The sequence below is a fragment of the Talpa occidentalis genome, unplaced genomic scaffold (assembly GCF_014898055.3).
Source record: "Talpa occidentalis isolate TD23 unplaced genomic scaffold, MPIMG_talOcc4v2.1 talOcc4.9, whole genome shotgun sequence".
Taxonomy (NCBI): Eukaryota; Metazoa; Chordata; class Mammalia; order Eulipotyphla; family Talpidae; genus Talpa; species Talpa occidentalis.
In genome coordinates this window covers 86,250,787-86,266,146 of record NW_023605305.1, presented here as the reverse complement: position 1 = coordinate 86,266,146, position 15,360 = coordinate 86,250,787, and the positions used below count along the sequence as shown (strand labels likewise).

The 15,360-nt window shown below is 39.2% G+C and overlaps 1 protein-coding gene across 2 annotated transcripts in view; it reads left to right on the top strand.

The window, feature by feature from the left end:
• The window catches only part of GABRB2 (gamma-aminobutyric acid type A receptor subunit beta2), a 230,187-nt gene that overhangs the window by 167,738 nt on the left and 47,089 nt on the right, over positions 1-15,360 (top strand). For both annotated transcript variants that reach the window (XM_037500281.2, XM_054691147.1), the window contains exons 7-8: positions 11,907-12,044; positions 13,432-13,584. In XM_037500281.2, coding sequence (XP_037356178.1) covers positions 11,907-12,044; positions 13,432-13,584 — 291 coding nt within the window. The remainder of the gene's footprint in view (positions 1-11,906; positions 12,045-13,431; positions 13,585-15,360) is intronic.

Genomic DNA, 15,360 nt, shown 5'->3' with positions numbered 1-15,360 from the left:
TTGTGGGTGAGAATAGCAAAGAAGGTCCTCCCTGGTGGCACAAGGGGTTAAGAAGCAACCTATGAAGCTATCTGCAGCTGCTGCAGCACGAGTTCAATCCCCTGCCAGGGAGCTACCAACATGGCACAGCAGACCTCTCCTGTCTCGCCCACTGCTCCCCCTCAGCAGTGTATTTCAGTTGAGCTGCCTGTTTTGTTCCCCACTCTGTCTCTGGTGAATCCTCTCATGCTCCCACATACCTCTGGCCTGTACCCCAGCTCTTGTATGTATAAATAAATAAATCTTTCTTTTAAAAAAAAGAATAGCAAAAAATTTGTGGGTATTTCTTTAAAATCACCACATCATGCTAATTATTTTTACAATTTGAGTATAAGAACAATATACAGATAGAGAAGATGCACTTGAATGAATTTGGCACGTATCTGAATAATTTGTTTTCCATATCTTGCAAATGTTTTTGGTGTCAAAATTTTTGAAAAGTTCTATTTAAGGAATGATTTTTTTCCTTAAGTTAGGAATATAATCAATAATTTAGAAAAGTGCAAATTTGCATAAACATTGGTTAAGGCTTTAGGCTTTACTGGAGTTGTTTTCTACAGAACTTATTTTTAAAAGATGGAAATGTTTTGTTCCTTGTGAGAAGCCCCAAATGTTGATTTTCTTGACCTACACTAATGAAATCACTTTCATAAGCTTGCTTATGTGAAATAATTTGCATAGTTATTTATTTACATATGTATATGTTCCTCAGGGCCAATCATAGTCTAATATGGATGGACAGTAGAATCTGTTATATACAAATACATTAGTTTCCTATTTCGCCAAAGAAGAGCCAAAGGATTTACACTTAATTTTTAGAATTTCAAATATATATAATTATAAACATAGTCTATATAGTAAAAATTACCTCAAAAGATCCAGTTAAAAGGGAATTACTTTTATTTATACTAGAGGAAAAAAGATTGCTAATTTTTGGTAATTCTTGATAATTTAAATTAATGAATTGTTTAGCATTCTCCTTAAATCACAAAATTTAATATGAGAGATGCTCTAAAACAATGATTCTCAAAGGGTGACATGGATATTCCTGGGAGGTGGGGATGGTCCTTATGACTGTTACAGGGCAGGGAAAGGGGCACCCCACCCCAGACCCCACAAACCTGCCTGCTCTAAATAGGTTCTGCCATCTGCCACATCAACACAAAAACATATGAAACTTTTTTTTTAAAGATTTATTTATTTTTACACAAGAGCTGGGGTACAGGCCAGAGGCACGGGAGGATGAGAGGATTCACCAGAGACAGAACGGGGAGCAGAACAGGCGGACCAAGTGAAATACACTGTTGAGGGGAGCAGCAGGCGAGACAGAAGATGTCTGCCGCACCATGTAGGAATCTCCCTGGCCAGCTGGGAATTGAACCGGTGCCCAAAGCCTGTGGACAGCTTCACAGCACTATGTTCAACCTGCTGTACCACCGGAGAGGCCCTAAAATCTTATGAGACTTTAATGAAAAGGAACTTTCTTACACTTAGTAAACAATATAGGAATGGCAAAGAATATAGTTTCTAAATCAAGCACCCAAAATTACCCATCCACTCATGGGTAAACGTCCACCCAAACAAGATTACCCCAGAGCAAGACCCGAAATCCTGCCACAGATCTAAAGCACCTTTCAGTGGGGACCCACAGAAAAGGATCAGAAACAGCCAGACAAGTTTGGGAGGAAAAGAGCAAAATCAAAACCAAGATAAAAGTTGCCATTGTCACCTCCCCACAGGTCTCTCACCCACATCTGTTCCAACCAGTCCACGACCAAAAGGCAAGCGCAGTTTCTTCACATGTCTGTCTGCTCCATGTGCCTCCTCCAGTTCTCCTTCTGGCTTTCCCTTCTGCTTCCTTCCTTCTCAGTCTCCCCTCCAGCTTTTTCTTCTCCCTGCTCAGCTCTACCCTCCCTTGTGTGGGTCAGGGAACCTGGAACCTCTCTCTTTCCTGGGGACCACCCTGTTACATGACCTTTGCAGGATATCCTCAAGGTCAAAGTTTTCTTCCTGATGCCAACTTTGTCTGCCCTCTGTGTTTTCATTCCTTCTCAATGCATGGCCAAATTTTCCAGAAGTTACATGGAGCCAGTTATCACAACCACTGAATACAGGAGCAAATATGAGAATTATGTGTTCTGTTAAGTCAAGATTAAAGAGACTTGCAAAAATATAACCCAGTGCCACTCTTCTTAATATTTCTTTTGTTTTGGAAATTATTATTCATAAAAAGCTTATACTAATGTAATAGGATCATTGTTATTTTAAATAAGTTAATAGTTTGTATCTTAGTTTTAATTTCTAATGTGATATAAATATCAATAAGTAACCTACACAAACAAAAACTTTGGGGCATCCTCAATAATTTTTCAAGTATAAAGAGGTTCTGAGATCAAAACTTTGTGGATTGCTATTTTAAAACATCTTGGCAGTTATAGAAACTAAGATCTAAATAGAGTATATGATCTGCCCCAAATTCTGCGGTTCATACATAGCAGGACTATGCTGGGAATCTCAGCAAACCTCCTGATAAGTTTAATGCCATATGGCTCAGCCTTTGAGATTCTGGAATCCAGCTGGAGATTCACTGAAACAATGCACAGTGTGACCATGAACGTTATTCTGGAAACACAGCATGGAGAAAATGTTTGTTTTACTGTTTTCTATGGAACCTAGTGTTCATCATTAGCTTTTGCTGCAAAACAGTCTACACCAAAACCTTGTGGATTGAAACCAAATCCATTTACTGCTCTTCAAGAGACTACCTGCCAGCTGGAGTGCTGCTGAGCTGAGCCAGATTCACACATGAGTGCACGTGTGCGTGTTCTTCAGGTGGGTGGCTGGGGGCTGGCTCACTGCTGTGATGGGGTAATTGAGGGAACAGATGAGAAGCATCTGTAGGCTAGTCACAGCCTGTTTTCATGACAGCAGCAGGATTCCAATGAGTTGAAGTTGCCAAGCTTCCAGTAGCCCAAGTTCAGAACTGGCTCAACCCTACTTCTTTGCTTAAAATGAGTGACAAGTGCAGCTCAGTTTCAAAGTGTAGGGAAATGCTCTACCTCTTCTTGGGAGGAACTGCAAGGTCCCATCACCAGGGGGTGCAGAAGCAACAAGGAAAATGATTATTGATGAATTTATGTGTCATTACAGAATAATTCAAAAATATGCTTTGAATAGAAGTGTGATTTGGGGGAAAAAAGTGACTGAGGAATTGTATTTGAGTGTTCAAGAAGATTTTGCTCAATAACCACGTCTGACACTTGGGCATGTCACTTATTTTCTTTAAATTGAATTCCTCCATCTGTAAAATGGGGATAACAGTGCCCACCTCAAGTGGATTAAATGAAGTGATGCCTGTGAAACTCTTGGCTCCGTATTGGAAATGCTTGCAACTTATTAACTAGTGGCAATTTAAAAACTCCCTGTGTTTGCTCAGCTCAGTGAATTCTTCCTGACTCCCCAAACAAAAGTACCAAGGCACTTTATGCTGTGCATCTGTGTCTGCCAGAGAGCTTGCCTGCCTCAGCCTCCTGGGCCTCCTTCCTGCTGTTCACATAAGCCCGAGCTCTCCCCCAACACAATTCCAGCCCTTCTTAGCAAATTTACTAAATAACCGATACATACCGCCTTTCTACTCCAAGCGACGGCGACCAAATTGAAGAGTGTATGCTCTATGTTTAAATAAGAACTCATAACCAGCTACAGGAGATAAATTTCTTACCAGATCATTTAAATTAAGTATATTGAGTACTAATAGAGGATATTATGTAAGCACAGAAGAAGGGCTGCTGTGTCTGCAGTTGAAAAATAGTATGAAATTTCCTCTTGTTAGTTGACACTTGCCAACGATCTGTATCTCCTACAAGTTACTCTTCTAGTTCAAAAATTCTTATGCACAAGCATCTTGACCTTGTCTGTCATTAGCTGACCCCCCATCCTAGCAATAATGATGGGAAGAACTGGTGAAGGGGGAGAAGCCTAGGCCACCTCCCACTTCCCTGCCACCCCTTATTAGAAAACAGATGGGGGCCTCCCTGGTGGTGCAAGGGATTAAGCACAGCACTATGAAATTATCAAGAAGCATCTGCAGCATGAGTTCGATCCCCAGCCAGACAGGGAGCAACCCACTTGGCGTAGCAGACCTCTCTTGACTCGCCCGCTGTTCCCCTCAGCCTTGATTTTCAGTGAATCTACCTGCTCTGCTCCCTACTCTGTCTCTAGTGAATCCTCTCACCTTCCCACACCTCTGGCCTGTACCCCGGTTCTTGTATGTATACATAAATAAATCTTAAAAAAAAAAGAAAAGAAAACAGATGGGTCGGAACAGTAGCTGGCATTTTATGACACAGCTGTGCATATCTCCTAGGTGTTCAGTTGGTCTTGTTAATTTCCACATGCCCCATTATCACTCCTGAATTAAGAAATTCTTTCTTGGGAGCATTATTCTCTTTAAGCTATAGGTTTCAGTTACTCCCCACTGGCAATTATTGCAAATCGGTTTCCAAAATCTGTCAACACAGAAAAAGTCATTACGAGAGGTCCATGTACACCCAATGATACTTAACTCACCTGCCAGTGACAAGGTGTGATGAGAGTCAGCAGCTTCAGGACATTTCCTTGCAGCCTTTGCTTCAGTGCCCTAGCTCCCTTTCAACAACTGGCACCAGTGACAGTGACTTCTTGTAATGACTCGTGGTGAATGGGAATTCCATATTTTGAGATGATAATGATGCTCAGGTATGCCATCTACCTCCATGCGATATAACCAATGGTATCTGCTCATATAGTCTCAGAAGGGAGCTCTTCTGAGCCACAGGAAGGGGCATATGGTGAAAAAATGATGGTGTGTAAGCACCACTAGGGAAGACCTGGACTGAGGAGAAGGAATACTGAGAAGTATCACACATGGTTCTTCACTCTCCAAGACCAACACATCTAGAGTTCCCCTCATGCAAAACTGACTTGAAAACTACATGAGTAGAGATTCGAAGAGAGCTATGGAGACATCAAGGAGGGGAAGAGAGGAAACCAGTGCAGGGAAAATGAGACAATGGCTTGGAAAGGTGGAAGTTGAGAGGCACCCTTGAGGTATGCAGAAATGTGGGCCTCCCCTGGGGGTGCAGGTGGTTGAACGCAGCTCTGTGAAGCTGTCTGCAGTCTCTGCAGCACAGATTTGAGCCCACATGGGATCAAGAGATGCCCACATGGCGAGGCAGACCTCTCCTGTCTCGCCTGCTGCTCCCCTCAGCAGTGTATTTCATCAGTCTGCCTGTTCTGTTCCCCACTCTGACTCTGGTGACTCCTCTCAGTCCTCACAAATCTGGCCTGTACCCCAGTTCTTGTATAAATAAATAAATCTTTAAAAAAAATAAAGTATGCAGAAATGTGATGTAAGAAGGAAAACCATATAAAAGAACTCAAAACAAACATGAACCAAGGTCTAGAGTTCAAAGGATTATGGGTGATGACTAGGGATAGAAGATGGGAACTTTGGAAAAGAAGATGTGTACCAGAAGGTGAGATCTGAGAAAGATAGAAACTCCACAGTAGAGTTTGGAATGCCTGACTGAAGAATTTGCATTTATTCCTAAACCTAGTGGGGAAGCCATCAAGAAGTTTTCTGCATTTTTCTTTTTACTTCATTTTCTTTTTTTAAGGCACAGAAATGACACATTCAACCTGTTTTTAAACAAATAATGGCAGCATGTGTAGCAAAGATTAGAAGAAGAGATGGTAAAATGTTGTTCACTGGTCTGTTGAGGAGTATAAATAAAAGATGCAGAGTGGAATATTCTTAGTTCTAATGAGGCTAAATATTCAAAAAAACTGGCATGGAAACAAATTGGCAGAAAACTTTTAGACATAGCACCATCTCCTGTTCTCTGCCTGTTGGTGATGTAGGTCATGGATTGCTAAGAAAATGAGACCCCTGAATAGAGGCACCATCAGTAATATCTCTTGTCCCTTTTGAGAGAGGGAGAACTGCAGAAGACATTTTCACTGGGCACTTAGAAAACGTTTGTTCAGAAGAAACATTATTCTTCTCAGAATCAGCCTAAATAGAAGACATTCCTGGCTGGACTCTTAGGCCAAGGAAAAGACTTTTGCTCTAAAAACAGCCGCTCATTATTTGCTACCCAAAGGCACAAAGAACATCAGCATCACCTGGGAGTTTATTAACAACACCCAATTCTAGATTCCACCTACTTAGAGTTTGCATTTTCACAAAATTTCCAAATGCATGCTATAAACTGCATAGGATGAAAATATACAGCTATTGTATGTGTAGTACAATATAGACTGTTAAGAAAACAAGATAGAAACCAAACATCTGTGGATAGAAAAGAGATTTCTAAGACTGCAAGAAAAAAAAAACCACAATATTAAATGAAGTTAAGTTTGAATATCAAAAACAAGAATTTTAGAAGCAGCCTATCCTTTTAGGCAAAAATGCTCTACCTTTTCCTTATTACTGCAGGACCTAGGGCTCATGTGTGTGGAACCAGCAGAAGAGCAGGGAGGAATCCTGGTACCAGCATAATCCAGTCTGCTGGCCCTGTGGAGACAGAGCTATATAGAGAGTTTCAGTCAGTAATTCAGGCTCTGTAAATGATAGCTGCTATTATTGTGGTGGTTTGTTTTTACTGATTATTATTTTTAATTGATTTCTGTTATCTGGACCATTAACTCAATCGCTTTAGCTCTCTAAACATAAGAAAGACTGCTTAAACACACCATGGAACTAAAATTGTAGAAACAGCTAGATCACACTCCACTCTCCTAGTGTGATCCACACTCCACACTCCACTCTCTCAAACACATCTGAGTTTTGCATTGAAATCCATATAGAGACATGATCTTTAAAGTACAAATTCTGATATCTTACTTGATGTGCATTGATTTCTTATTCTTTTACTTCATCTGCTTTTGAACATGATACATCAAAAAGGAGGTTAATTTTCATGTGGGGTGAACATGAATCATGAGCTGTTGGGGTTCTTATTAAAATGCCACTGGGTCCCCAGTCTGACCTACCACACCAATTATTTTGAGCTGCTCAAGGCCTAGAATTGATTTGATGGTGGAACATTTGTATCTAGTAGCCCATCTAAAGAGCAGAGGAAAGAATAACACACAATTAAGGAATCAGAGCAATCGTTCAGGGAGGTTTTGGAACACCTGCATTGCCAAGTTTAGAGAGTTGTGACTGATAGATATATCTATCTCTCCCTCTTGAAAAACACCCTTGACTTAATTGGCATTGACGGTACTCTGTCTGTGCCTTTGCAAACACAGGAGCCCCTGCCTGGAGCAGAGTCCATTCTAATTTGGATGTCGAGTCTTCTAATTGTGGTATCTGAGCCAGACACATGAAGAATGCTGCTTGCCTTCTCCTGACCATTCAGTCCTGCTGCTTCCATGAAACCTTTTCTGCCTTGCCTCATTAAAAGACAATTTGGTCTCTTTGTTATTGCAAATGCCTTTCTTCTCTCCTGGAAACATTTGTTCATGAAAGAAAAGGTTTAACCCAGTAAAGCAGCAAGATATGGTTCCAAGGGACACTGTGCCTTCTCAAGCACTTACCTTACATTTGAGGGAATATTTGTGAAGTGTCCCAAAATGTGTGAATAACCCCAGAATTTTATGAAATCATCACACCTATGTGGGCATTTATTACATCCTAAAAACAAAGGCATCTGGTCAACTTGAAGCGTGGTGACCTGAGACAAGCAGCTGGGGGTCTTGAGTAACAACCTTTTGCTCAGTTCCTGGCATGCAACTTAGTTGCTGGTATGACTCCTGCTTCCTGTTAGATCAGGCACTGCCATGAGGCAGAGTGGAACTGGGGGGCGTCCCATGACTACTTACCCTTTACTCACTCCTTGGTATGCAGCTATACAACTCACTTCCTAGTTTGTAGCCATGTCATATCTGACCATGTACAGCTGCCAGTGCAAACCCATCCAGAACCTTGTAGAAACTAAAACTGTATATAAACCGCTGACTTCCTATAAAGAGGGTTCAGCCTTCGGATATGAATCCAGAGGCAGCACCGGTGCAATAAGCCTGCTTCTTGTTAGCCCTGGTGTCCTTCCTTTATGCCATATAACAAACTAATTTTGGGAAATATCAGGGTAAATAAAATTAAACAGGGTCTTTACTGCAGGATTTCCTCAACTTCACCATGATCAATATTTGTGGCTGTAAGAGGGGACCAAAATGTGCAGTGACCCCCAAATACAATGAAGTCCTTTCCATAAACCATGTCCCAAGAATAAGGGTCCTCAGAACATCAACTATGTTTTACTGATAGTTAACTTATAAACTGATAATAGGAAACCACATAAAGTGTTATATGCTCACATGGAGTAGCATGCTAATTTTTTTTTTCTACAGTGTGATGTTCAGTTAAAAAATATGTATTAAAGGGCTATGACAGACACATTAAGGACAGAAAATTTGAGTGAGACAGTTCTTAAAAATGGAAACCACCAATGATAAGTGTGAATCAACCCAATAACACGAGCCCATTAATTCTCAGTCCTCACCAATTGGTTGTGATGCTTGAAAATGAAAACAGAAGCAAATACTATCTTACTTTTGTTATGTTGGAAACACCAGAAGATAGAAATCGAGAATGGCTGTAAAATAATTGACAGCCCATGTTGATTTACAGTGTTCCACACCTGAAACTTAGAAAATATTATATCACAATGTTTCTTCAATTAAAAAAAAAGTCCAATTGAGGGATAAGTTTAAATAAGTAACAATAAAACAATGAGTTACTTTAATTTTCCACTATGGAAAAAAAAGGCAGCATTGATAATTCAATTTTTGTCTATGTTCTCACTGACCCCACAATTTAATATCTTAGTATGGATTCATACATTTTACACACAAAAATCCCAAAATGAAATATTTAGTAGATAATAAAATAGAAATGTAGACCAACAGTAAATAGAAAAAAGAACCTTTTAAAAAGCCTTTTTTCCCAATAAATTGATAACCCAATTATTTGGTTATTATGTGAATGTTTTTTAAATGGCATTTTTTACTCCATAAATCTCATATAGTTCACATTTGAGCCAATATTTGAAAGTGAGCATGTCTATCCTGTACGTCTTTATCCTTTTTGACCAGGGACTTGTTACATTTCATCAAGTTTTAATTCCTCCAGGTAAATGCCAATAAATTTGTATTTTGTTTTATTCATAGGCCCTCTGAATGTATGTGGGTTATATTTTTAATGATAACAAAGCAATATAATTTAATGACTCAGTTTCTGGAATCTTATGAATAAAATATAAAAGATGAATTTAATTTGCAAGCCATTAATGAGGAGCTCTTGTGCATCTCCTCCTTCTGATATCTTTTAAAAGATATCTAATTATTCTTACTCATTATTATGAAAGCTGTAAAAGTCAGGTCATATATATTTGCATATGTTTTCTTTTATTTTTTAATCACTTTGAAAGACTGCTAAATATTACTTTAGAGATGATTCAAAGAAAAAGGAGCAAACTAGGTCTGCTTTAAGCTAATCTTACATACATATTTATCTGTCCTTTGCATGTGGCCACCCTGGTGTTGTCTTGGGTTGTTAATCTTTCATCTTCAGATATCAGTGATGTGAGAGCAGCCTTTGCTTTTCTATACTTGGATAACCCAAAATGAAGTTAAGAAAATTAGGGTTTTTTCAGATGAACAGTAGCCAAGATGTTGGCTCAGATTGTGTTCTAATTCCAAAATCTCATACATCAAAATCATATTCAAATGATTTATTACTCAATTCCAAACACTTGGGAGACCTCCTTCAGTGTGGCTGAACAGTTCAGTTTCTCACTGTGCAAATGTCCTCTGTGTTTGTGCAATAGCAGGAAAGTGATATGTAGGAAATACAAGTTTTTAAATCATTTTAAGTAATTATTTTATATCTTTTTTACGTCATTTTTTCATTTTTTCACAATGTATGCATTTTCATCTTGGTTATAGTCCCCATACAATTCCCACCCCCTTTTTCTGACCCTAATCCCTCCTCTCCACCCCACCCCCTGTTGTGTGTCTCTGGTTTACAGTTGCTTGTTGATTTTGATTTTTACTTTATTATAATTAGTCTTTTTCCTGGTCCCTTATTTAGGTTTTCTAAATTCCTGCTATGAGTGAGACCATCTGGTATTTTTCTTTTTCTTTCTGGCTTATTTTATTGAGCATGATCCCTTCCAGTTCCATCCATGTTGCTGCAAATTGCATGAGTTTATCTTTTTTGACTGCTGAGTAATATTCCATTGTGTATATGTACCACATCTTCTTGATCCAGTCATCTATTTTTGGACATGTGGGTTGTTTCTATAACTTAGCTATTGTAAATAGTGCTGCTATAAACAGAGAGGTGCAGGTGCCCTTTTGAATTGATGATTCTGTATCTTCTGGGTAAATACCTAGGAGTAGAATTGCTGGATCATATGGAAGCTCCATCTTTAGCAGGTTGAGGAATCTCCACACAGCTTTCCATAGTGGTTGGACCAGTTTGGACTCCTACCAGCAGTGCAGGAGAGTTCCTTTTTCTCCACATCCTCGCCAACATTTGTTGTAGCTAGTTTTTTTAATATGTGCCATTCTCACTGGTGTGAGATGGTATCTCATTGTAGTTTTGATTTGCATTTCCCTGATTACAAGTGATGTAGAACAGTTTTTCATATGCTGTTGGCCATTTGCATTTCCTCTTTGAAGAAGTTCCTTTTTAGCTCTTCTGTCCATTTTTTGACAAACACTACATGACATACACCTCAGCAACATCTTTAAAGACTCATCACCCAAAGCAGTGATAGCAAAGGCAAAGATAAACAGCTGGGACTACATCAAATTAAAGAGCTTCTGTACAGCAAAAGAGACAGTAACCAAAACAAAGAGACACCCCACTGACTGGGAGAAAACTTATGCACACAACACTAATAATAAAGGACTGATCACAAAAGTCTACGAAGAGCTGAAGAGACTCATCATTTTAAGTAATTCTTATTGAAAAAACAAGTATTAGCTACCCTTTCTGAGCACCTACCAGGTGTATTGTTCTAGGCATTTTACAAGTAACACCTCATTTTTCATGCAAAACTACTCATGTGAAGTAATAGTTGGTATTATCTCAATTCATGGATGAGAAAAATAGAGAACAGAGAGAGTTCAGGTACTTTGCCGGACTGTTACATAAGTAGAATGAACAGAAAGAAAGCTCCTCCTAAATGCACTGAGCATTTATAACCTATACAATACATTTGTACTTCTTAATTATTGGTATTGATGCTTTGGATATGGTTTTTGAAAATAAATGTCAGGCCATCAGATTTGGCAAGTCCAGCAATGTATATCACAAAGTGATAATGCACTTCTTCATAATCACTTGAAACCCAGCTATACATGGAGTGGAGGGGGGTTTAATTGAATTCAGTTCTGTACTGATATCTTAAATGATTTTTATCTTCCTTTGCATTCTCATCGAGTACAGTCCAGGGTTGTGTGGTAACATGACAATATGTAAAAGGAGATTTATAATCAAATAAACCTAGGTTCAAACCTTACCAACACCACTTCCTAGTTACAAGGTGTCATGCAAGCTGCTCTCTTCTCTAAACCTCTGTGGCGTCATGGGGTTATAATTAATTATACTTCCCTGGTGGGAACTTTGAGAGGATTCAATATATTTATATACTTTCAGCACTTAGCATGATACCTAACCCATAATAGCCTCTAGCTGTAACTGTTATCACTGACACAGTTCATTTTCTAAACAGGTATTCTTTCTGTTTCATTTGTGTGTTTTCTGTTTTGTGTATCTGTCTGTCTGTCTGTCTGTATTCTTCCTTTTACAGATGGATACACCACTGATGACATTGAATTTTACTGGCGTGGGGATGATAATGCTGTCACAGGAGTAACGAAGATTGAGCTTCCACAGTTCTCTATTGTAGATTACAAACTCATCACAAAGAAGGTCGTTTTTTCTACAGGTTTGTGTCAGGGAAGAGGGTTAAGGGAAATGGGTCTTCAATCACATTTTGTCAAGAGGATTTATTTTTATCAGGATCAGGTCTCAGGAAGGGATGGTGACTCTAGAATATATATCCATGAAAAGGTCTCTGCTGCCCCTCAAGCCTAACACTCATTTGGAACCTATTGGATTATTTTCCACAAGGCAACACAGCTAGTTGAGACAGTTAAACTATAGGTCTCTCATTTGCAAGAGAAGGGACTAGTTGTTAGAGACAGATTACAGGAAGAGAAATGATGACCTAGAAACATCCTCCCAATTTTATGCTTCTTACAAAATTGCTCATGATCCTTTGATGCATGGTGGGGATAGCTTTATCACAGTCCATGCTAGTCTCACCAGACTGCAATTCTCTAAAGACAGTGGGATGGAAGAATTTCCACTTTTCCTTCCAGGGTAGGAATTTCCTTCTGCGGCCTTATCTCTTACTTGGGAGCTAGACCTCCTTCCAGGTGTTGAGATCACCCTGCTGCTTTCACCTACCTTTCTCTTCCACTGCAGAGGCTTTAAGTTTTCTTAACACAAATTTTTAACCAAAAGTCCAGGAAAGTAGTTATTTGCTACATACTCATGAAGAGAAAAAATAGTAAGTCCCCAGGAATATTCCTCTTCCTATTTTTCATATTGAAATGAATTCACCACACAGAAATTGCTAGTCCTGTAACTCAAGATTTTGAATTGTCCTGCTGCTAAGGATTCAGGTACTTCTTGTCCCTGAAAAAACTACTTAAAGCAAGAATTGTATGACATGGAATACAAAGTAGACTCCAGCTTTATAAAAAGAATAACAACCCAAACTTTTCTAAACTTGAGTTCTTCTGAATCCCCAAGATGCTTTGAATCCCTACACAAAACTTCTTTATTTTAATATTAAAATACTTGGTTTTGCCCAAGAAGGCTGGGCTAGATTTTCTTTCAATTAGTAAGCTATCTCCCCCACATGCTTCATTAAGTTGAATCTTTTATGTTCTAAGACTATGTTCTTTACCTACCTCATTTAAAGAGAAATTCCTCAGATCACCACATTCAGTGGACCCAGCTTCAAGGTCTAACCCTGCAGTTTTATCTCCCACCAATTAGTAAGGATCAGTGGTTCTCCACCTTTTGCCATGCAGAGGTCTCTTTAGAACCTTGATGGGAATAATGAAATTAAAAAGAGAAACAGTCTCGTGAAAACCTTGAGTATATTCAAAACTGAGCAATTAAAAACTGGGTATTCTAAGGCTTCTTTTGCAGAAGAGATAAAATAGAATATAGGGAAGGAAGGGAAACTGTATGGGCCTTTAAAAGACAGTAACATGTAACTATTTCTTGATAATGATGATGTTCTAAAATTGTCTTTTTAGGTTCCTATCCCAGGTTGTCCCTCAGCTTTAAGCTTAAGAGAAACATTGGTTACTTTATCCTGCAAACGTACATGCCTTCCATCCTCATCACTATCCTCTCCTGGGTCTCCTTCTGGATTAATTATGATGCTTCAGCTGCAAGAGTGGCATTAGGTAGGTCATTCTGTAACTATTTGTGAAGCTTTATCTATGTGTGTGTGTGTGTGTGTGTATGTGCATGTGCACGTGTGCGTGCACGCACTTGTGCACATACTTTTCTTACCCTGCAATTTGAGATGCCTGGTGATACTGGACCACATCCATTACAAGAATTTGTCTGAGAGACTTGAGTGTTCTGATTCAGCATTAAATCAATTAAACACATATTAACATTCTTTCCTGTCAAAATTAGTGAACTGTATAGCTGTTGGTAATGAAATTAGTTCCATCAGTTTGATATTTTTATTGAAACATATTTCATGCCATCCTCCCTGATAATTATTCTGTTTGTATCCATACTTACTTACCTGGGAAGACTCCTCTTCTACCTTTTTGTCTTCAAAAAAGGAAATAAGGAAATGCATTGTGTACCAAGTGGAGAAGCAGACAGGATTCTAAAGTCTTAGGACTTTGGAGTTGCATGGCTGAGGGAAAGAGAAAACAAAGAATGTTGGGAAATTTTATCCATAGATTTGCTTATCTTCTGGTTGATTTTATCTGTTAAAACATCAGAGAAAGAACATAAATTATTTTCATGAACACTTTTTATGTTACTAATGCTAGATATAGTAAATTATGACCTTTGTACAATTTCTATTATTTTCAGTTCTGACTAACCCTTTAAAAATGTTGAATCGTTAACTCTCCCACTGTGAGATCTCAATTCTGTCATTACTTGCTTAGTGAAGTCATTCATTTATTTATTCAGCAAATACTTTCAGAATACCTTCTGTTCCCCAAACATGCTAGGCACTGGAAGTAAAGCATTGTTCTTCTGAAAGTTATATTCTGGCTGTTAAAAATGAGCAATAGCTTTCATACACATACACATTATATAATATGGCAAGTCTATAGTGGAAAATAAGCCAGGTCAGGGGGTTGGAAGTTCCGGGGACTTTAGTTTAGACTCACAAGGGTAGACCTCATTCTGAACTGTCAACAGAACAAAGACGTGAAGAAGATAAAGAACCACAGAGATATCTGGGTGTGAATATTCCAGGCCATGACACAGCCCTGAGGTCAGAATGTGCCAAGCATGGCAAGGGGGCCAGTAGAAATGTGCATGATGAGTTCAGGAGGAAAGGTAATTACAGGGAGAAGGGACAGGATTCTGAAGCAGTTCAGGGGCCCTGATAAAGACTGTGCTTTTATTCCATGTGAAATTAGAGTATCATTGAACAAAGTAGCATGATTTGATTTCAGTTTTAAATGGATCATGTCAGCTGCTGTATTGAGATTCAATTGTGGGGGTTGCAGGATGGAGAGAAGTAATGATCTCCCGGGCCCAGCCAGGTCCCCTGTGATATAGTGTCTTAAAATAGCATAGAGCTCCCCCTGTGTACCAGTTTCAGGTATAGTTTATATTTATTTAGTTGATTATTATCAACCAAATCCTTTTCCTGAAGGTGTGGAAAGATCAACTGAAGAAAGGTCCCTAACTAATTTTGCTTTATTATTACATCTATAGTGTTTTAACACAGCAAGTGAAGTGTGTTCAGTAAGTATTTGCTGAATAAAGAAATGAATGGAGAACAGGGATCTCTGCATCTGGAACCCGCCTAGACTGTGTGGAACTGGGAAAGGGCTGTCCCCACAGCCAGAGGTGAGCTGAAGACCTCCGTAAGCCAGGCCCCACCTGGCAGAGAGTTGGAGCCCAGAGGGGGATCCAGTGATTTGGAGCCCACTGGGTGATCCAGCCACAGCCAGGGCAGTCTGTGGGACCTTAAGACA